This window comes from Lygodium microphyllum, chromosome 13 (assembly GCF_053477565.2).
Source record: "Lygodium microphyllum isolate KBCC chromosome 13, Lygodium_microphyllum_v1.1.10, whole genome shotgun sequence".
Lineage (NCBI taxonomy): Eukaryota > Viridiplantae > Streptophyta > Polypodiopsida > Schizaeales > Lygodiaceae > Lygodium > Lygodium microphyllum.
Window position 1 is genome coordinate 144761217 of NC_141147.1, and position 24751 is coordinate 144785967.

The 24751-nt window shown below is 38.8% G+C and overlaps 1 protein-coding gene and 1 long non-coding RNA gene across 3 annotated transcripts in view; both read left to right on the plus strand.

The window, feature by feature from the left end:
* Positions 1-19876, plus strand: part of LOC148027305 (agglutinin alpha chain-like) — a 93729-nt gene extending 73853 nt beyond the window's left edge. The window contains exons 1-3 of one of the 2 annotated variants that reach the window (XM_087691876.1): positions 18556-18720; positions 18942-19199; positions 19364-19876. In XM_087691876.1, coding sequence (XP_087548002.1) covers positions 18571-18720; positions 18942-19199; positions 19364-19630 — 675 coding nt within the window. In that variant the 5' untranslated portion in view covers positions 18556-18570 and the 3' untranslated portion in view covers positions 19631-19876. Of the gene's footprint in view, positions 1-18555; positions 18721-18941; positions 19200-19363 lie in introns of those variants that run through there. The other variant, XM_087691877.1, reaches the window with a different exon arrangement.
* On the plus strand, positions 9978-10577 carry LOC148027306 (uncharacterized). Its single transcript, XR_015692804.1, has 3 exons — positions 9978-10098; positions 10195-10296; positions 10389-10577. It is a non-coding gene; the product is annotated as an uncharacterized LOC148027306 (long non-coding RNA).
* Positions 19877-24751: the final 4875 nt, after the last annotated feature.

Genomic DNA, 24751 nt, shown 5'->3' on the forward strand with positions numbered 1-24751 from the left:
TTGTTAGTAAAATAATATAATTAAACCGACAAAAGTGAATACCTAGCAGTCTTCAGCTACATAAATAAATCAATTGGTTAGAAATCAATCCTAACCTTAATTTATCACGAGTGCACACTCTAAACTCATAAACATTTATTAATTTAATATGTATTTTGCGGAATCACTTGCTATGGAATCACCCATGTACACACTAAATTAACGAAACGCCTGAAAAACATAGGCGTCCCCATCGACTTCTTGCACAAAGAATCCACTTTGTGTATGAGCCCCGATAATAAAAGTTTACGGAATCCACCGTAAAACCTCACGGAATCCACCGTGGCAGAGAATCCACCGTGAAATATGCCTCTTGGCATCATTTATGCGACTTGGTTTCTCATGAGGTAGATGGATTTGCCTCTGAATCTACCTCATGGTTGATTTTCACTTTTGATGTCATAGCATATATTGAGACCATGAGATATTTCTTGGTCTTAGTGGGTGGCACCTATGTTATAACTCAGAATCTAGAAGAATGGGATCAAATATGGAGATGAAGAAACCAAGAGTTTGAGAAGTCATTGGGTAAGGAGTGATAAGATTTGAAAGGCAAGAAATTTTTTGTATGGGGTAGTAATCATCTTATTTTATAGTTTCTTTCTTTCACACATAAGTGTTTTCTTGTCTGACATGTATACATAACATTCATGCTTTCCAATGATGTCTTGTATATGTTGATTCTCTTGAGTACCATGTCTCCAAACACCGTGAGTTCATCAAGATAAACAAATCAAAGGAGGTAGAGCTCCTTCTAGCCTTGGACATGACTAATGTGTTAGTTCTCTTCATATCCCTTAATTTGTTATGTAAGATCTTTTTTATTTGGTTTCTTGGACAATGCTCTCACTTTAATGCATGATTACAAGAGCCCATGTTATCCCCAACATTCATGATGAAGTTTATATGTTTTGAAAGTTTGAAATTGCAAAAAAAGAGCATCAAGTTGGCTAGGCCCACACCTAAGCAGTGAGAGTAGGCCAAGGTGGAGATGTCCCTTGAGACAAGATTCTACAACATACCATACATGCTAATATATGAGCTTGTCTAGAATGTATTGACTTCAACCCAGTACTTTGTATGTCTTTAGTGTTGTCTTGAAATTTTGTATTCCTTATCTTATTATAAGTTCATGGTTATCTTAAATTCTATGTGGGGTCCTCTTGAAAAGGTCATCTTTTTTTTTATATATAATTTAGTAAAAAGGATAGCCTCTCAATTTTCTTTAGTTTCATTCATGTGTTTTCATGATCTTTATAGGTATGGGTTTTTTTCTTTATATCTCAAAGTGACTGAGCCTACGGGCTGTCTTTCATAACAATGTGAAATCAATTAAACATAAAAAATCCATCACTTGCATTGGTAGATGCTTGGTTGAGAAGTACATGATGGTTAAGAGTTCCAATCTCTTTTGGTGGGCAAAAACACATAGACTTAACACTCAAACTTTCTTTAGAATATTGTGATAATATTATATTTGATGGGCAAAGATAAAGCATGTGGTCTTGGTCAGATCCTCAATTGGCTAGTATTTTTATGATGCATGAGTAGATGGTGAGGAAAGGTGAAGTGCCATAATGCTAAACTTCAACTTGACAAGAAAACGACAAAAGCCAAAGGCAATAGATGGTGTTGGGTGTCTGTAGGGTATAAGGCCCATGTTGGAATAGCATTAGTGCTCTCACATATAAGACTCTTCAACCACATCTCATTTATGGATGCTCTCATCCTCTTATCCGCTTTTGTATCACCTACCAACAAGTAGGCGCTTTTCCCTCCTACTGTCTACTTACCACATTCACTTCATAGTAATGAGGCATTTTGTATAGAAAGCATACTATAAGGATAATAATTGTGTTTAATTTTTCAAACTTTATACTTTTTTACAATGTAGTAAAGATTGATTTTCCACTTTGATTTGTTGTTGGTATTTATCCAATATTGATTGATTTTTTTAAAAATATAAAAATACAAATATACTTTAGAATTACCTAAATTTTGACTTTATAATTTTTTCAAAATACACACTTAAGATTCACTAAAATGTGATATTTTCAAATTAAATTCACACTATGGAAAGTAGATGTGATTTTTCAAAGAAGCTTTATTGTATTTAAAAATTGAGACACTATTGATATTTATTAAAAGTAGAAGTTTTTGTTAAGGAAAATTTATGCAACACTCTTAGAAAACTTTAACACATTATGGGGATGTGAAGAATTTCATTTCTAATTTTTTAGGATGTTTGAAAAATTTTATAAATTAAAGAAAAATTATATATATAATTTTAAGTGATATAATAATTAAAAACCTAATTAATGTTTCACATGTCTATGAAATGGAAATATATTTATTCTCGTGATGTGTGATACATAGGGGTATTTAGGCTAGTCCTTTCTTGCACTATGGCATTCTTACTCTCCATTTTCTCACATAGTATCAAAGCATGCTAAAATCTTATAGTAGCTTGCATGCTTCGCTTCTATTTGTCTCCTTTTATTCAAGACAAGGTAATAGTGATACATACACTATCTACCATCATGTCTCAAAGACTTATAATTGCCACTCAATCCTGCTTGCTCTCTTCTTGCTTCTACAAGATGGAGAAGCTTATGGAATCTAATCACTAGAGTTGGAATTTTTGGATGTAGCTCTACCTTGCATAGGTAAACCTATGATCCATTGTTGATGGTGTGGAGAAGAACCCACCATAAGAGATCCTCCTCCCAAGATTCCCTACGTGGAAGCAAAAAGATACAACCACCTTTTTAAAAAAACATTCTTGATTACAATGGTTTCCAAATAAAAACGGTACAATACTTGGATACTACCAATCTTATTTGGAATAAATTTAAGGATGTTTATCAAAAGAAAGATGGCATCCATCAAGTTACCACTTTGTGAATACTTGTCAATTACACTATGTAAAAAGGGTACTAGATAAAATAACTAATTGAAAGTGGAGAAAGCTCCTCGAATGAAGCTTTTCTCAAAGGCTTGGAGATCTCAGAGAAGCTCTAAATCACCCTCCTTCCCTTCTATTTGCCACCTTGGTATAGTTTCATAAGTATCTACTCTACCTTTTCTCAAATTTCCTACAAATTGGGGACTAAAATCCAAAGAGAGAAGTTCATTTATGAGCAACTCCTCCAAATTAGTGGCTCTAGCTACTTCTCTAAAACATTACCCATAGAAGAAGAATGGCAATCATTATCAATTACTAATGCTAGGAAGCATATTCCACGGTGGATTTTTGTGATTATATTTATTTGCTGAGGCTCGTACACAAGGTGGATTCCTTGTGCGAGAAGCTGACGGGGACGCTTGTCCTTTTCGGGTGTCAAATTAATTTAATGTGCACGTGGGTGATTCCATAGTGGGTGATTCTGTGAAGTACATATTAAATTAATGAACATTTACGAGTTTAGAGTGCACACTCAAATTAAATGAAGGTTAGGACACAGTTCCAACCTATTTAGATATTTTGTAGCTAAAGACTACTAAGTATTCACTTTTGTTGGGTTTTATTTAATTATTTTTTAATAATTATGAATGCTTCAATTGATGTGTAGAGTATGCGGCTCTGGTGTGGGGTAGCACCGAGCGATAACATGAATCCAAATACTTAGAAGAATTACTATTTTTTATGGGCGTATGCCTTATCACTAAAAACATGGTGCCAATATCTATTTAAGCACACTTATTTATTAAAGTGCTTTAAAAATATTTATTATCTTGTATGCGCAAAGGCGCTCGGTTAAATATTTTATTATTTGATATTTGTATTTGAGCACAGCTCAACTTTTGAATGCCCAAACGCCTTACTCTATATTTGGAAAAAAGTAAACGCAAAAGCAAAAGCATGTTATTTATAAAGTGGGCTATTTTTAAGCTTAAAGATAAATAAATCTATAAATGCATGCCTTGTGAAGCACTCGCATAAGGCATGGGGAGAGATTGCACCCAATTTGTCATTTTGTCTCATGTTGTGCAAATTTCCTTTTGCTTTTTTCTTGAAACTATGAAGGATTGTAGAGTTCTTTGTTCTTGGGAACCTTCCGGCATTCACTAGGCACGTATACATCATTCGATCTGTGCACCAATGGTATCAGAGCGAAGCTAAGATCAAGAGCTTCCAATCGCTTACCATTTCGCATGAACTTGAAGCTCCTAGAATGAACAAGCTCTATAGGCTCTCTTGATGAAGAGACAACACAAGCATGTTTCTGGCAGTGAAGAATCCCCTGTTGTACCCTCTGATCGCGAATGACCTCTCACAGCAGAGGCAGATGACTACTCATGAAGTTCCTTTACAAGTTCTTTTTTTATCTACAATGAGAAGCAAAAAAAAAAAAGAAGAAGTTTTTTTTAAATGAAGTTTGACTTTATAATCTTAATAAGCTTAAAAGAGGCATAAGCCTCAACAATTCAAGAAATCGTGGCGGAAGCATGAACTCGCTGATGTCGATTCGGTCAAAAACGTGTCATCATCCTGCACTGATCCAATGAATTACTTAAGACTTTTGTTTAAAGCTTTAAGCTACCAAGCTTAATCTAAAGCTTAAAGTTTCAATTATCAATCTCTTACGTAGCAGCCGTTCATACTCTGGTACTCCTAAACCAATTTTGAAGCTTCAGCAAGTCCCTGTTCCCCCCTGCAACTTGGCTGAACAGATTTAGAGCAAGTAGACTGTCATGCGCAGTCTATGCGGAAGACTATTTTGCTTGGAAGAAGACTATTTTCAATTGTCGTACTCGAGAAAAACCAAGATCATAAAAGCAAAAGTCGTAAGAAAAAGCAAGCCTTGTAAACCCAAATTTGAGCTATACTTATCCTTCTAATGAGATTTTGAGTGTGTGAGGTTGTTTGAGATTTTTTAGGATGTCGAATCATAACATGGACGATTTTATGGGCGAAGGAGATTTGCTAGAGCTGACTATGGAATAGAAATTGGATCTAATCATGATGCAACTTCAAGAGGAGTAAAGGGAATGTCAAAACTTGCCGGCACAATTGGCTGCACTTCAACAATCCACTATCAATCAAGACAGACCGCAACCTGAAGATGTTATTCGATGTACTATTGATGCGACACTCCATGCACAAGCTCTTAGGAAAGAGGCCAAGATAAGTAAAAGAAATTTTAAATTCCTCACTTTTAATGGGCAACATGATAGCAATTTTGTTATTGCTTCCATTAATCAGTTTGACGACTATTTTCATGAAGAGTAATACACTACAAGGGAATGGGGCAATAGCGACGCCGATTAGCGACGATGGATATCGGCATCGCTATAGGCGTCGCTATATGCGTCGCAATTGGCGTCGCTATATGCGTCGCTATTTGCGACGCAAATAGCGACGCCGCAGGGAAAAAAAGCGCGGCCGAAACCAGAGCGCCGTTTTCATTTTGTTTTCTTCGCCTTTTGAGAGCGAGAGCGAGGGAGAGAGCGAGGGAGAGAGCCGAGGCTTTGTGAGAGAAGAGGAGGAAGAGACTTGCCGCCGCCGCCACCGCCACCGTCGTTGTTCGTGAAGGAGAGGAGGAGCCCTCGTTGCAAAGAGAAGCCGCCCACGCTCGCCATATCTCATTGGTGAGTCTCCCTCTCTCTTTCTTTTACTTGTTGAAGGTTTAAATCCTTCTCTTTTGTTTGTTTAGGAGAGGAAATGAAAGAGAAGGAGAGGGAGAGGGAGAGAGGGAGAGGGAGAGAAAGAGAGGGAGAGTGCATTCTCTCTCTCTCTCCCTTTTGCTTGTTTAATGTTTAAATTACTTTCTTCTTTGCTTGTTTAGGAGAGGAAACGAGAGAGTAAGAGAGAAAGAGAGGGAGAGGGAGAGGGAGATAAAGAGAAAGAGAAATAGAGGGAGAGGGAGAGGGAGGGGGAGGAAATAGGAGAGGGAGAGAAAGAGAAAGAGAGGGAGAAGGAGGGAGAGTGCATTCTCTCTCTCCCTCCCTCTCCCTTTTGCTTGTTTAATGTTTGAATCACTTTATTTTTCGCTTGTTTAGGAGAGGAAATGAGAGAGAAAGAGAGTGAGAGGGAGAGGAAGGGGAAGGAAATGAGAGAGGGATAGAAAGAGAAAGAGAGGGAGAGTGCATTGTATCTCTCCCTCTCCCTTTTGCTTGGAGGATGTTTAAATCACTTTATTTTTTGCTTGTTTAGGAAATGAGAGAGAAAGAGAGATAGAGAGGGAGAGGGAGAAAAAGAGAAAGAGAGGGAGAGGGAGAGGAAGAGGGAGAGGGAGGGGGAGGGGAAGGAAATGAGAGAGGGAGAGAAAGAGGGAGGGGGAGGGAGAGGGAGCGAGGGAGAGGGAGAGGGAGAGGGAGAAAGAGGGAGGGAGAGGGAGAGGGAGGGGGAGGGAGGAAATGAGAGAGGGAGAGAAAGAGAACGAGAGGGAGAGGGAGAGGGTGAGAGAAAGAGAGGAAGAGAGGGAGAGGGAGAGAAAGAGAGGGAGAGGGAAGGGAAGGAAATTTAAGATAATATACGTATTGATAATGGTATGCAATGTGCTTTGTATACGGCCACGTACTTCATCAAAATGAACCCAAAATTATTGTTATAGAAGAAGAAACCCTTAAATTGAGTATAGGATAATTTCTCTCAGGTCTTATGACTATGTGTAGAATTGATTGAAATAAATTTTATTACTATAGTTATAAAATTTCATAGATGGCGCGCATTAATTTTAAAATGGATTCCTTATACTCAAAGCCGAGATATAACAAAAAATTATCTACCGGGACAAACAAATCGTTGAGCATGATATAAGGCCGAGATATAACATCGGAAAATCTCTCGACTACTATATACAATGCAACGTTTATGGTCAACTTGCAACTTGACGTACATCTCCATAAAGCTATCCATTTAAGCCTTGTTTGCTGTAATGTAGATAAGATGGCAAACGAAGAAGGTCCTATTGTTCAAGACCGCGAGTCGTATCTTAATCAGCGTGTCCCATGTCCTTGCTCTCAATGCAAGTTGGCAATTAGATGAAAACGCCGATTGTCTATAGAACACGCACGACGATTTGGCGAGTTTCAATCTGATATCATTGATCAAGCGATTGCAGACTTTCAGCAAACGGTAATTTGAAGTTAGCATTTTTCATGCATTGTACTCTCAAGCTAATTGAAAACCATACACAATAAGATTGGGTCTTGTTGGTAAATTTTGTATCCAGGGGGGTGATGTCTCGACCCAAGGGGGAGTGCACCCTTTGCGGCCAATTAGAAGAGTTCGTGGACGTGCGATGGATGGATTGCAGGAGCCAATCGACCACTCGCAAGGCCCATCTATACCGTCAATGCCAGAGGAGACAGACAACCTTCCCGACTTGCCTACAATCTTGGAGCCTGAGATGGATGCAATGATCGATGCATTGATTCCCATGGATGTTGAGACATCTGACCCGCTTAGAGAGGAAGCATCCATACCATTATATGATGGGTGCCGAGTATCTCGGTTGAAGACATTGCTTGCACTCTTAAGTGTGCAAGCAAAATACGGTTGGAGCGATACGAGTGTGACTGAGTTATTCAGGTACCTTGCACACAGACTTCATTGTTTTTTTTTAAAAACAGTATTATTGCAAACATGGATAGATTTTTCAAGGTGTTTTATGATTTTTTCAGGTTATTGAAATATCATATATTGCCACCTGCAAACACCATGCCTGAGTCTCGTGATGATACGCGACATGTTTTACGGAAGCGTGGCATGGACTACAATAACATCCATGCATGTATCAACGACTGCATATTGTTTCGAGATGAATACGAGACTATGGAGACATGCCCAAAGTGTGGTGCTCACAGGTATCGACAGGACTTGCAAGGGCAGACCTTCCCTAAAAAAGTCCTCAGACACTTTCCGCTCATCCCCCGCATAAACCACATGTTTCGTACGTCTGCCATGGCAAGCTTGACAACGTGGCATCTGCAGAATAGGTCCACGGATGGAGTGCAACGAATATCAGCAGATTCGCGCGCATGGAGCCACATTGACTCTACCTTCCCAGGCTTTGCGCGAGAGCCAAGGAATCTTCGGCTCGGTCTCGCCATGGATGGTGTGAACCCATTCGGTCTGCACTCGACTTCTTACAGTGTGTGGCCTATAGTGCTTGTCAACTACAACATTCCTCCATGGCTTTCTACGAAGAAAGGACATCTCATCCTTAGCTTGCTCGTCCCGGGCCACTACAAAGTAAAAAATATGGACGTGTATCTTCGTCCATTAGTCGATGAGCTTAAGATTTTGTGGGAGGAGGGGGTCACGGTGCAAGATATGAGCAGGCGCGATGGTCGGCGGTCAGCCAACATTCGAGCCATTCTCATGTGGACGATGCATGACTTTCCAGGATTGGGAGAGTGCTCAGGTGAGCAGACCTTTGTTCTCGCCGGTAATATCTATATTTTATTTCATTCAATCAAGTATTCACTGGGTCGTGGATCGCCTTGCAGGTCTCGTTACCTCAGGTTATCATGCATGTCCATTGTGTGGGCCACAGTTAGACTCCCGAAGGTCACGAACCATGAAGAAGATGGTATATCAAGGACACGCCGCTTTCTTGCCGGAGGATCATGAACTCAGGGAAGGTTTTCTTGGACGACCTCAAGCACGTATGAACGCTGCAAGCTGGTACGAGCTGAAAATGGTAAACCCGGATTCACATCCAAATGGAATGCGGCGGTTCTCAGTTTTCTACGAGTTGCCATATTGGACCCACTTACAGGTCAACCACTTGTTGGATCCCATGCATATTTTCAAAAATGTGCGCAGCTTGCTATGGGACCACATCACAGGAAAGAGAGACACTATAGGATCACGAATGGATTTAAAGGAGGTAGGTAAGATGGAGGCGCTTTGGCCGCAGTCGAGTGCTGAAGGGGGAGTGCAGCTTCCTCGCGCTCCCTGGGTTTTGTCTACCAAAGAAGAGCGCATTGTGAAGCAAGTAATCAAGTCTATCCGCACTCCGACGGGTACGATGCGTTCTCTCAGGTCCGCATTTTCTAAAGATGACCAGATTTCTGGGCTAAAATCCCATGATTGGCATAAGATATGTCAGGTTTGTGAACAGAATGGATTTTAATTAGCGTGGACATTTTGAAATTTGAAAAGTGACCATTATTCTTAATGCTTTCTCATTTGTGGCAGTTTGTCCTACCGATCGCGATCGCGGGATGCCTAACTCCAGAAATTCGCGGGGCCATTTACAAGTTGTCGACTTTGGTGCAATGGATCTCACAGAAAGAGATTAAGACATCTCCGTCTTGTCGTTCAGCTGCTGTGGAGACACGGACGCGATGTCTCCGTCTCGTCGTTCAGCTGGAGCTCGGTCACCTCCAGGATTTGTCACACCTGTGGGGACGTCCACTCCAGTTACTCCGGCTTTTGCGCAGCCGTCGGCAGATGTCACGCCTTTTGGTGGCACTCCTTTTGGTGGCACCCCCTCTGGTGGCACTCCTTTTGGTGGCACCCCTTTGTGTGGCACTCCGGGAGAGGGTACCCCCGTCGGTACACCGGATGTTCAGGGGTCTCCTGGATATGCCCAGGAGCGTGGACGGAGATGGGAGAGGGCCCATACAAGGCACACTCCTAGGGATTATGGATACCTAGTGGATGGCAGGTCAGGAGCCATCATCATGAATGATGAGGGGAGGAGGGTGATGGCTCGCATGAGGGAGTTGTGCCAACAAGTTTTTCGGCACAACGTCCTGGATCATTGGAGGAACATACCGGAGGGGAGCAAGGAGTACATAGTAGCATCCTTGCACGAGGAGTTCCCGGTGCCAGCCGCAGTGGATAGATTCTCTACGGGCTGGATGATGGATTGCATGCATGCATACATGTCACATAGACGATCCGACGCACGCAAGGCAATCAAGAGTGGGGCTCCAAAGCCCGAGTGGTTAGATGCAGACGACTGGCACCGACTGAGGGAGGAGGCTACAAATTTGCCAGGACGTTGGAGTCAGCAGCAGGAGGCGGCGAGGGCACGAATCGAGGCCGGATCGGTACATCATCTTGGGAGTGGCGGCCACAGGACATATTTGGAGGACTTTGTAAGATTCTCTTTTGTTTTGCTTATTTGTTTTTTTGAGATATTCTTTGTACTGACAATCATGTTTCTAACAGTTAGCATTTTGTTTTCTTTGCAGCACTCCATTACAAATCGCTATCCGCAAGGCCTTGAGACTCGATATGCGGAGAGGCACGGTCTCAGATCATTGATCGACCGATTGTATAGACGCGGCAGCCCAGTAAGTCACTCATCTTTCTTGTCCGTAGTTACCATGAGATATTTGAATGCATTATTGTATGGTGGATTGATATGTTGTTTCTTTTTCTGCAGAATCCGTTTGATGCTCCTTTACAACGGGAAGAGCTTTCGGGGGACGACGATTTGTAGCTCGCCCTTGGATCCTTAGAGCTCACATACCTTTAGTTTTTAGTCGCCCGATCTATGTAGACATTTTCTATGTATTAGTGATATTGTTTTATGATTGTACCAATCGCATTTTATGCGATATCATGTATTTATTTCATCCATCAGTTTTATGATTTCAGTATACATTCTTTTTGTTTGCAAACGCTTTGTATGAAGCAGTGCAGAAACTATTTTGTATGGCTCTCATACAGCACACAGTGCTATATGTGGCAGGGCAGCTTGCTGCCCTGCCACAAATTTTTTTTTTCTCTGTTACCGTCGCTATTTGCGTTGCAAATTTACTGCACGCGTCGCTATTGCCGTCGCTATCAGTGTCGCAAATTCCCTGTAACCGTCGCTAGCGACGGTTATAGCGACGATTCTATGGCGTCGTCAATAACGACGCTTTTTGCGACGACGGGGGCAAATTTTGTTGTTTGTATTTTCGTCACTTTAAACGTCACTATAAGGTCTATATCTTGTAGTGATATGTTGAAAAAGATAAATTTAAATGCGTCACTAACCATCTAGCAGACAGAGCATCATTATGGTGGACTGTTATCCGCAAGAGAAATATGCTGAAAAATATAAATTTAAATGTGTCACTAGCCATCTAGCAGACAGAGCATCATTATGGTGAACTGTTATCCACAAGAGTGTTGATTGTCCCTCTACTTGGAAAGCCTTTCAAAAGAATTTTTTGCAGAATTTCCTTCCACCTCAATTCCATGAGAAAGTTATCAAACAGTGGAATCTCCTGCAACAAAAAGATCATGAATCCATGTCGTAATACACTGAGCATTTTTAGAGTGTCTTACTTCAACTTTGAATGCTTAAAGATATTCTTGAGACGACCCACAAGCCCAAGTATATGTCTGATTTGCTTGGTCACTTCTATACGAAAGTGAATATGTTCAAGCCAAAGACTTTGGAGGATGCAATTTCTTTAGCGCATGATGTGGAGGATAAAATTAGTGGACTAGAAAAGCGACCACAACAATTTTCAATTAATGATAACTTTGGTACAAAGCAATTCAATTCTAACTTCCGAAGATTCAATCAAAATCACTTTGCTCCTTCTTTTCGTAAACGTTGGACTCGACCTCCTACTTTACCATCAAATAAAAATTCAAACTTTAAGCCTTTCCTCCAGCCAAATCTCAATATACCCAAACTTCCAGCCCTTACCAATAATGTCTCCAAAGCAAAGCCCATGGTTTGCTACAAGTGTCATCAGCCTTGACACTTAGCAGCGAATTGTTAGTCCAAGAAGCAAGCTGTTCAAATCAATCACTTGGGAGCAACTAATGACGAGGACCATGAAGATATGCCAAACTTCACTGAAGATGATGATGATATCGATGATACTTCAGATACTTTACCAAGTATGCTAAATCCTCATTCATTATTAACAATGAAATGTTTTGTGCATGGTCAAGAAAAGATTGTTTTGCATGATGATGGAAGCACGCATGATTTTTTTTTCGCAAAGTTGGTAAAAGAATTGAATTTATCTAGTGTTTCAACTCATTATCGCATAAAGGATGCATTCTTAGGCACTAGATACAATGGTACACAAGAAGTGTATGATCTAGAGATTAAAATCGGTGATTATATTGAGCATAGAAATTTCTTGGTTGTGCCTTTGCAAGCTAGTGATATTATTTTAGGAATGCCTTGGCGTCACAAATATAATCCTGACATAGATTATTTCATACATTCCGTGAAGTTCATTTTAATGGAAACCAAATCACATTACATGGATTGCACGTCTTTGATAATTTTCCATTGCTTAGTCACACACAAGCTAAACGTGCATTGAGAAAATGTAGTAAATCATATTTCGTATGGGTGAATGAAATTGAAGCTAAGGAAAATCAAATGCATCCTAGGCATGCACAATCTCTTTCACAATTTAAAGATTGTTTTGTTGATGATTTACCACCTGGTTTACCACCTACACATCTTGAAAACCATAAAATAGATTTAATCCCAAGCTCTCAACCACCATGTAAAGCACCTTATAGACACAATTAGATTGAAGAAAAATAAATCCAAACACAAGTTAAGGAACTATTGAACTGAGGACTTATTAGGTGCAGTAGTTCTCATTTTGGTGCACATGTCCTATTAGTTAAGAAGAAAAATAATACCTATAGGATGTGCATTGACTATCGTGTCCTAAACAAAATCACTATTAAGAATATATATTTGATCCCTAGGGTAGACGACCTCGTGGATAAACTACAAGAAGACACTATTTTTACAAGATAGATCTTAAATCTGGATATCATCAAGTACGCATGGATACACCTAACATTTTTAAGACTGCATTTAGAACTCAGTTTGGTCATTATGAATTTCTTGTTATGCCTTTCAATTTGACCAATACACCAGCTACATTCAGTTGTATGATGAATTGTATATTTTTTAAGTATTAGAATTATGTGATTGTTTTCTTTTATTATATGTCGATTTTCAATCAAGATGAGAATGAACATTGTGAATATATATCTTTGGTTTTCAAATTGTTAAAAGAGAATCAATTATATGCTAACCTTGACAAGAGTGAATTTTTCCAAACTCGGATTGAATACTTGGGTCACATTATTTCTTTTAATGGTATTCGTGTTTATCCTAAAAAGATAGAGGCAATTTTGAATTGGCCAATCCCTAAAAATGTGCATGAGTTACGTTCTTTCTTAGGCCTTGCCAGCTTTTATAGAAAATTTATTGAAATGTTTTCATTGTTTGCATTGTCTTTTACAAAATTTTTAAAGAAAGGTGTTGTGTATCAATGGTTTGACAACCAGCAAAAGTCTTTTGATTTGTTGAAACATGCTTTAACACATGCACCTGTCTTGCAATTACCTGATTTTAGTCGACCATTCTTCCTAGTAGTCACTGATGCTAGCGGATCAGGAATAGGCGCTATCCTCGTACAAGATTCGCATCCATAGCCTATTCTAGTTGCAAACTTAAACCTTCTGAATTAAGGTATTCCACCATTGATAGAAAATTGTTAGCTATAGTTCAAGCCTTACGTTAATGGAAATACTATGTGATGGGATCCGAATTTATGATTAAAATTGATAAGCAAAGTATTAAACATCCCCTTAGTTAGCCACAAATATCTGACTGCCATATTAAATGGACTGCTTTTATTCAAAGTTTTCATCCACTTATCCAATATCAGCCAAGAAGAGAAAATATTGTTGCCGATGCCTTGAGTAGAAGACTAAGTATTCCTATGAAGGATACCTATGACCATGACCCCACTTTTCAAGCTGATTTGGAATAAATTAGTTGTTAACAATTGGATTTCAATTTATTATTTATATTATTCTGATGGATTTATGTTTTATGATAAAAGATAATGTGTCACTATTTAATTTAGATCATTTGTGTTGCACGAAATTCATTGTCCTCTATATCAAGGACATAGAGGTATTATTTTCACTTTAAGAACATTAGTTAAAGATTTTTATTGGCTGCAAATGAAATCTGATGTTTCTATCTTTGTTCTGATTGTTTAATTTGCCAAAGAGTCAAGTGACACCATGGTAAGCAATATGGTTTGTTAATGCCTTTACCAATTCCTGACCGTCCATGGGAACATATTTCAATGGATTTTATAACTGGTTTGCCTGATACACAAGCTAATCATGATATGATTTGGACTATAGTAGATCAATTTAGCAAATAAGCATATTTTCTACCGTGCAAGAAAACATTAACTGCATCTTAAACTACACAATTGTTTTTAAAGAATGTTTTCACTAATCATGGTTTTCTAAAAGTTATTATTTCTAATCATGATTCTAGATTTTTTAATAATTTTTTTACTACTTTGTTTTTTGATTTGGGTAGTAAGATTGATTTCTCGTCTGCATTTCATCTTGAAACCAATGGACAAACAGAAGCTACTTTTAGTACAATTCTAGATCTTTTGCGTACATACATAATTTCAAAACCCTAAATATGGGACACACAATTACATCTACTTCAATTTGAATACAATAATACACCACATATAACTACTCATAAAGTACCTTTTGAAAACGTTTATGAACATAGATTGCCTACACATATCACATCATTATCGAATAAAGTTAAAGCTGCTGATGATATGACAATACGCATGCTAGTATTTTTACTCAAGTTAAAGATATGATTGCGAAATCCTAGCAATCATACACTAAACAAGCTAATAAGAAAAGACAAGTCACGAGTTTCAATATTGATGATTATGTTTGGTTACGTATTGAAAAGAGAAGATTACAAAGTGTTGAGAAACACCCTGTTGTTAAATTAACACCTAGGTTTTATGGACCTTTCAAAATAATTCAGAAGATCAATGACAATGTATTTAAATTAGAACTACCCAAACATTGGAAGATCCATAATACTTTTCATATCAATTTGTTACGACATTTTAGAGGTCAATTACCTATCCACCCTGTCTATGAAAATCCTCCTTTATTAGAAGAAGAAACTAAAATCCTTGAACCTGAAACTATTCTAGACATTGACTTAATGACCACTAGAACTAGCCGTAGATATTCTAGATATTTGGTTAAGTTTAAAAATCATCTTGTTGAAGAGGCCCAATGGATGCACACTCGTGACCTAAGTGCTTACCCCTCACTATTTGCTTCACATTGAGCTAATAACAATTAAGGACAATTGCTATCCCACCCCGGGGGTATGATGCCTTACTCTATATTTGGGCAAAAGCAAACGCAAAAGTAAAATCATGCTATTTGTAAAGTTGGTTATTTTTTAGCTTAAAGATAAATAAATCTATAAATATATGCCTTGTGAAGCACTCACATAAGACATCGGGAGGGATTGAACCCAATTTGTCTTTTTGTCTCATGTCGTGCAAATTTCCTTTTGCTTTTTACTTGAAACTATGAAAGACTGTAGAGTTCTTTGTTCTTGGGAACCTTCCGACATTCACTATGCATGCATACAACATCTGATCTACGCACCACAATATATATCTTCTTCTAATTTTATCTCACCCTCTCCTCTATTGTTATCATGTCCTCCTCTCTCTCTCTTTTCCTCACACTCTCCATCTTTCACTACTTCAAAAACTCACACACACACACACACACTCTCTCTCTCTCTCTCTCTCTCTACAGAAGGGTGCCATATAAAGGACTTACTTACATATTGAATAGAAAAGGGTTATATTTTATTAAGGGAAATTTCAAAGATAAGGATATATATAAATAGACCTTGGAGGCATGTGATATAGAAGGTACACATATAGTGAATCCCCTGAGTTTATGATATGTCTCCTCTTGTAGCCTCCTCTCTTGATGATTCACTCACTCTCTCTCTCTCTCTCTCTCTCTCTCTCTCTCTCTAATTTTGTTATGAAATGCTATGCCATTGAATTTTTTTGCATTTTTTTACCACAATAATGCAGTGTTATTTGCATCTCAAGAATTGTTGGTGTATGACTTGTAATAAGCATCAATAAGTGAGTCAAAATAAGTATCTGAATAGGCATCGGTATAATACTGACACTTTTAGTGATGCCAAAAGAGAAAGTCACTAGTGTTTTTCGCTATGCTCTATACCCTTGTACTAAGAGAGCAAGTGAAAAACAATTAGATTTATAGCAGTTATATCTAGAATTTGTAAGGCGTATCCATTTGACCTTTAAAAAGTTCCCAACAGAGAGCTAAAGACCAATCCCTAGAATGAAGAGAGGATCCATCTAAAACAACCTAGAGGAGGATACAAGACTGTATAAACAAGAGCTAAAGGACCCTATCACAATGATACATGGTGATGATATTACATCGTTCACTACTAAAAGTATCACAATAATAATCAATTGAAAAGACCGCAAAACATCAAATTCAACTTGGCAAATCATCAAAACTCTAGGAAACTAAAACCTATCCCTCTTCTAGACAAATCAACCATTAAGAGAACTAGGTGACCATCTCTTATAGTATAGTTGACATATGAAATATCTACAAGATCAGTTGTTGACATATATGATACCTACACCTCAACATGGAAATTGTATACCACCACTAGCAACAACACCAAGATGCAATCATGAAGATAGAAGAATCCAAATAAATAAGAGCATCTCATAATATAATGGACAAGAGGATCCTTGAGAAGCATTGTAAGCATAAGAAAGATTGAAGCCATACCATAAAGATGATATGGAAGGTAGGGAAAGAAGTAGAGATACTTAAGAGAGCCATTAGAGAGGTAAGAAGAAGTAGAAATACTTGAGAGTTCCCTTGTAGCTAAGAGCCAACCATTCGAACCATAGAGTGTTCAAACACGCCCAAGCTCTCGTTCTCTCGGTCTTTCCACAATATCTCATAGTCATGAAAATTTGTAACTACACTCAAGCTAGAAGTACATATATACAGAGATAGAATGAGTGAAAAGTAACCACCTCATGAGTTACACTTGGATTGAAGGGGCATCACCCATGCTATATGGCAAATAGTGATAGTTAAGATGGCTTCTGAGAGAAAAGCATAAAGTGACCTTGAGACATGTCTTGGAGGCCCAAAGGGTTAGTTAGATGGGTCAATATATATAAGTTCCACCAATGTGATGAGCATATTAACTAAGTACATAACCTTTATATGTCCACCACCATAAGTTTCACTTCGGAATGCACCTCACAAAAATATAAGTGTACCACAGGCAATCAATATAAGGGTTCTTTGATTTGAGTAAACTTTGATAAATTTACATAAAGAGGGTTTTTTAATGTAGTTACACATGAGAGCCTATAAGTTTCTTAACAAAAATGGGATCATTTCACTACCTTATAAAATGTAAGTAAAATGGAATTTATAATATCCTTTGAATACACCTTATAATATGGATGGTTTCTTTCCACCCCTTGAAAAGTGTTAAAAGCACCTCCATAAGCCATAATACACATGACACATACAATGTTGAGATACAAGCAAAATAACAACAGTACAAATTCCTCAATAGAGGCTCTATGATTGTAGGATCCCCAAGTGCTAAAGCTCTCTTTTCTCACTCTCCTCCCCCCAATAATCTCACAATTATGCATAGTGATGAAACATGCTTGTGCTAGAAGTGTGTGTGTATATATATATTGAGAGAGAGAGAGAGAGAGAGGTGTACATGTGCACACACACACAAAGGGGAATCGACACAAAGAGAGCTAGTGAAAAATAACCACCTCATGAGTTGCATATTGATTCAAGGAGCAACACCCTAGCTACATAGCCAATAATGAAAGATAAGAAGGGTTCTATGAAAAAATCATAAAGCAACAACGAGAAATGTCTAAGACGGCCAAAAGTCACCTAGAATGGCCAACTTATACAAGTTTAAGCACATGATTAGCATGCCAACAAAGTATACCTCCATGTGTCCAACACTAGAAGCATTAGAACTACACATGATACATAAAATATAATGTTAATCGAACGAAGGGAATACAACTAACTCGTGCTTGGTGTGTGGTCATAGCCAACAAATGTCTTACTACCGGATCCATGTTACGTGTAGGTTGTATGCCAATTTCTCGAGAATAGATGTACTCACCGAGGGATTGGGAAAACGTGACATGCACACAGGGGGTACATGCGATGCACACAGGGGGTACATGCGAATAATAATTGATGGCATGGGTAGAATATACAAAGAAGAAATCTGGTTCATTCCACACATGCTGAAGCCTGTGCATGATGTGAATCGACAAGTATCCATTTTGGTGAAGGTAGTGCGCACAGTAGCGGACTAGCCATGTCGAATTACGTTAGGGTTGGTAATCAATAAGTAAAACGCACCAGAGAATTATCGAGAGGGACCAAGCTTTTAAAACGCGGCAATTATGCGCATAAACATGTGGGGTTAGTAAATTATGCGCACAAATTAGAAAACACATCAACATATGGCTTTCATAGAGCTAGTGGGCACTACTTCCACTGACTTGGCCAAGACGTGACAGCAGACTACAACACGCCTGCGTGGCACACACACGACGGCTATATAAGAGCCGACCCACACATCGGTATATTCAGTACGCCGAATAACATCACGAAGCAGCTGGCGAGCAGCAGTCTTGGTAATCATGGGGGAGATATTAAGATCATCGACGACGTCCTTCTCAATGAAGATAGTAACGCTCTTACAGCTACTACTGGTGATTAATCATGTATTTGTGCATGCAACGGTAGCCACTAGGTCGGCGGACGTCGCGGAGAGTCATCAGACTAATCAGGTATGACAAGCGTACGTCGTCGTCACGTACACACGTACTGGATTAATCAACCCCTTGTTGCGATACTATGATCAGGATTCAGAATTCATGAGGTGGAGTGGCAAAAAGGTTATTTACCTGCTTATTATTGCAGTGATCAGATCATCGTCATCAGAACTCTTGCTGTTTTTTGTTTCTGATTAACTTCCTTTTTCATTAATGGTTTGATCTAATTTGTGCAGGCCCAGACAAGTACGGTTCCTTGGCCGATTGAGCGCAGGGGCCCCTGGGGCGGAGACGGAGGCTCTGAGTTCGACGACTTAAGATCCATACCATCAAGCGCAATCCACGTGCTGGGGATACAGACGATTAAGCTATGGCACGGGGAGAAGTACATCCGTGGCATCCAAGTGCAGTATCAGGTCACGGATGGTTTCCGAGTCTACCCGTACTGGGCACAACTTCATGGCCAGCAGTCCGACGACAACAAGCACGTAGAGGTGCGTATTACTTATACGTCTTCGTATTAAGCACATAGGAGTCGCTTATTTCAATGCCTTATTGTGTGAATACATATAATATTGATCGTCGGTCTACAGATACATTATATGTTTTACGTTTAGCTATAATTGCTTGTACCTTCAATTCGGTGTTTTGCAACCAGATCACCGTGCAATATCCGAAAGAGCTCATCAACCAAGTGAGAGGATTCTACGGAAAGCCAGGCCATTACAACGCCCTCACCTCCATAAAGTTCGTGACCAACCAAGGCACTTATGGTCCCTTCGGAGACCAAGATGGCATCTCGTTTACATCCGGTACTACTAAGCCGAACGAATTCATCATCAGCATCTTTGGTAGATCGGGATCGGCCCTCGACAACATGGGTGTCTACATAAAAGACAATCTCTTCGATCGCGGTGGGGACTAATACCTGCCGAACTGCACAACAACAACAACATGGAGTGATCACCTAATCGTGCTCAAAATCTCTACAATGAGCTGCAAGTGTACTCGCAACAATAATGAGTAGGTAGGTAGGTGTGCAATCGTCGATGATCGCCGCCACCACCACCCCTAGGATCGCATTTCACACACGCTCCATATTGTTATGAATGTAACGGTCAGCCAAGAAAACATGCAGTCGGCCCTTTTCTAATTTCAAATTTCTTGGAAATGTGTCCCCTCTCTCCCTCTCTCTCACACGCTGGCTCGTGTTTAGAAAAACCTTCTCAAAATGGTGCGAGAAGCAAAACGCCCTTTTTAAAAGCTACACGGTAATAATTTTGCAAGAGCACCAACACAAAACTAGTTCAACCGGTGAGAAACCCCCTAACATAGGACGAGAATGATTCTTGTAAGGTTCAATTAAATGTATATATCACACAAGTTGCTCTGATGCACTTGCTTGAGCTAGCATATTACTAACATCTTTATGGCAAAACACTCATGTGCGAGCTAGACACACCTTACTTTCATTAGCTACAAGTACGCTCCAAAAGATCCTATCCCTTTATAATGGTACTCAATCAACTGATTCTAACATGATTTGCATATTGGCAAACCTTATCATCTCCTTGAACCATCCTTTTAGCATTGCAAGCAGCAGTAGCTCGTAAATGGAAGCCTTAAGTGCCACTCCTCCCTTATTCACATCACGCTTAATGTGTTCCTTCACTATTATAAATAATACGTTAGTTCTAGGTCCTCATTCACCGATAGCAAATGATCATCAGTATCCTCTTCGACCATGGATGTACTCCTCAAGCATAAGTATATCTAGCACCAAGTATTACCCATACATTTGATGTCTTGATATATCTACCTATCAAAAGTGTTGCCAAGAAGTACCTACACAAGGGAATGAGTACCTTCAATGGTTCTTCCTTGTGTGCCCATTGATGGAATGAGTGTCTTGAATGGTTCTCCATTAGTGCGCAGCAGGTTCCTAAGAGTGAATTAGTTTCCATCTTGGACGGAAGGTTGATTAGAAACGTCTTTCCTTTCTGGGTGTGAGACTTGCAAGTGTGAACACGAGGGAGTAAAGTTGTACGTGGGTGATGGCACAATATTCATATCTCAAGTGATAACATTTACGTGATTTGATTATTTAATGAAACTCCAATGATTAGTTGATTTATTATGGCTATTTTTAAAGAAGACTTCTTCATTAAATTATTTAAAATAGATACACCCTTGTTTATTCAAAGGCATGCCTATATCCTCTTTGTAAACATTCATTGATACTTGAGATCTTTAGAAGATATTTTAGAAATATTTTATGGCTCTTAGCAATTGTGAGTTGTGCAACTGATTGTAACCATCTCTTCACTTAACTCAAACTCTTTTGCAAAAAGGGTGATTGTAAAGAGCCCATCTTTGGGCAAACAAGATTTCTTTTAATATTATAAATACGGCATGGAGGAGATGTCCACTCCATGTTCGGGGGGAAATTACACCCAATATTGAGTCGCTCAATTTTGCTTTACTATTCTTTAAGTTTATTTTGAGTTTTATGAGTCGTGCTTTCAATTTTAATAAGAAAAGAGAGTAAGGGAGAGCTTCTTTTGTTCGCTACATGTAAGACTTGCATCCGGTCTATGCAATACTTGGTATCAGAGCTCAGCTTACATTTGAGCCTTCCAATAGTCTATCATCTTGTGCGAAGGCGAGCTCTTTGGAGCAATCTGGTTCTACGGTCCACTACGCAGCTAGGTTCCAAGGGCCTCAAAATCCCAAACCCCTCTATCTTTACTCATAAATTTTGCAGCTCAATCGAAGATTGAAAATTTCAACTCTCCTACCATGGCGCCATCATTCTATGTGTTTCAAGCCAAAGAAAGATTAGTAAGAGATTAATTGAGCTTTGTTATTAATCATTGCTTAAGCTTTAAAAATCTTAAATATTATTTTTGCAATTTACGGCACACACGTCAATTTTTTAGGCCACGGTGATTAGTCATGGAATGTTTTTGTCCTAAAAAGCCAAGTTTCTTTTAAACTAAGTCTTAGAGCCTTGATTAATATCTTCCTACTTAACCAATTTAATCTTATTCTACTCCAAGTCACTCGCAAACTATCAATCCAAATCACGATTGGCTTCTAGCCTTGTATTTTGCCAAGAAGTCGCTCTTTATTTTGGTACTTATATGCCAAATTTTTATTATCATAAGTAAAGTGTCTTTTAACTCCAACGCACCTTTATTATTCGGATATCTTCATCAAGCCATCTGCAATCATAATGTCTTGTGAAGGACCGTCCAGTACTACAAATTTTGATTCCGCGTGGCTATTTCCTAAACCAAGCATGGAGCAATGCATGGATTTATTGGCCATGCAACTAAAAGGAGAGCATCAATGCGGAGTCGAAGCAAGAGTTGTGATCTCTCAAGCATCCATCCTCCAAAATTTCCTCTATTGCAATGACACTATGGTCCGCACCATCAATGCTAGCAGTTTTATTCAACATTGCCATTTCTTGAACCAACCATGGAGCAATTCATTGATTTATTGGCTATGTAACTAGAAGAAGAGTGTTAACATCGAGCCCAACTAAAGCAAGAGTTGCAATCTCTCAAGCGTCCGTCTTCTCAAATTTCCTCTATAAATGATGCTATGGTCTACACCATCAATGCCATCCTTCAAGCACAATCCAACCGTGAAGAGACAAAGATAAGTAAACATACATTTAAATTTGAGACTTACGATGGTATTAAAGATAGTCGTAAGGTTCTCTCTTGGGTAAGTTAATTCAACTCATATTTTGATGATGAAAGTTATGTTGAAAATAATAAAATCAAGTGTATTTCATCTTATTTAATAGACAAAGCTTCTTTATAATGGGATATCACATGCAAGGGCATTTATCATCCTCTTACATGGGAAGCATTTCATAAGAAGGTTCTTACAAGTTTCTTCCTACCCAATTCGAACTTTGCATGCAACAACAATGGGATATCTTTATGCAGCAAGAGCGAGAGACCATTCCTTAGTACACTGAAAGATTTTGGAATACTTTGTTGCAACTTCAAATGGTCGAGCCTATAGCTAAATTTACTTTTAAAAGAAAGTATGTGTTCGGTCTTCTTCCATTTTTCCAAGTTGAAGTTAACATGTTTAAACCCAATATATTGGATGAGGCTATCTCTTTAGCGCATGATACCAAAAAGAAACAAACTAAAGATCGGTGATAATTTCTAGCTTAGAATTGACCTTGGGCTCTTTTTGCATAGCCCCTAGTTATATTTCTGCTTTGGAACTTATTATTCCAAGGCTTATTATTTCTTGGTTTGGACTAGAGTTCCCATACAATAGGTCATGCTCTTATTAATGCATATTCGAAGTCGGATGGGGATCATCCAATTTGTGGCAAAACTTGGGTACTTGTTGCACAATATCCATAAATGGTGCATACTTGAGAAGTGTTACAAACTTTGAGTAGTAGGCTTCCAGTGTCATTCCCAGTTGCTTTAGATCAAAGAATTCATTCATCTTTTGCATGTAGTATGCTGGCGGAAGATACCAGCCTCGCACTGCATTCTTTAATATGTCCCAACTAACAAACGCTTCGGAGATTCCTTGGTCTTTACACCATTATTTCCACCAAATTCGGCCTTCTCTTGTTAGCTTTAACTTGTTGATCATTGATTGATTAGTTGGGGTAATTCCAGCAGTAATGAAATAATCTTCCATGGACTCGACCCATATTTCTACTTCAACCTCGACGTTTTTTCATTGGCCATCAAACTCATGTGGTTTGATTTTCTTAAGCAAAAACTTCTTTTCTTGGATATCAGTAGTATTAAGGGTAGGAACAACTTCCTATGGTATCGTAAGATTTTCTCTAGTCAGCTCTACGAATGTTATCATACAATTTGCTTGTATCTTTTCAAAAAGAGAAATCATTTCACAAGGATAGAAATACTTTATATTTAAGTTTCAAAGAAGGTTACATCATGATAGAGTTTTCTGAATTAACTTAAGGAATCTAACCATGGATTTTAGATATATCTACCAACTCGTAATTCTTAACTGCTAGAATGGTGACCAATTTCATATTCAATGGATAGACAAAATAATTTCTTTTTTTTGTGTAGTAAAAAAATACATGGTTTATTTTGGGATGGTTGGTTATTTGGGAGAGAATATTTCTCTAATACAATCTAAGTGTGGCATTTGGATACATCCATTGGGTAATAATCAGGCTTTGAAGAATGGATATCTAAAAATCGGTACTTTAAAGGAAGATCAAGAAATCCATCTTTGATGTAGTTGCAACGTTTAGAGAAATCAACAACTATAATTCAGTCCGCTAGGATGACCTTTGTTGCTTCCTCGTAAGTATATCAATTTAGTTTAACCTCCTGGCCTCTAGTGAATAAAGTTGAATTCACTCTAGCTTCATGGAATAAATAAACCTTCACAACTTTAAGGTTTTCCTTCCATCTTATCCTCTTCAAATTGGTCTGAAGGAAGGCAAGATGGCTAGCATCGATATAACAATATCCACCGCTTATCATCCTTTATCTTTCCCAGTATAGTGGAGAATGATCATAGATGGGATCCAGAATCCGCATTACTTGCATTCTCCATCCATAATCCGTAAAAAATGCATTGCGATGTAAACATTGCTCGGAAGACTAGGAACTGCTCCCAATCTTCATCTCTCTGCGTAGGATAAAAACACATATTAGCAAGGGAAGGGAAAAACAACTCATATCTCAGGCTACAATTACCAAGTTTGGGATTTCTTTTGGCTTTGATACCAGTTGTAATGTACCCGCTAACGAGTAATGTTTTAGTAGTTGCCCAGAGTTTACTTTCCAGCTATCACTATCCATACTCTAACCAGACTGATTGGATTTTGTCTGGCTTTATAACCAGGGGAAGTGTCCTGTCGTTACCCACGGAGGACCGACTTGAAGGTTTCTAATTGACCTAACAGTCACCTATCAATAACTAGCTAACATCCGGAGGTATCCTTAGAGAGGCTTCTTGTCCGGAAGGAGCGACTGCCATTACCCTTGGTTCATAGAGTACAATGCTTTTTTCC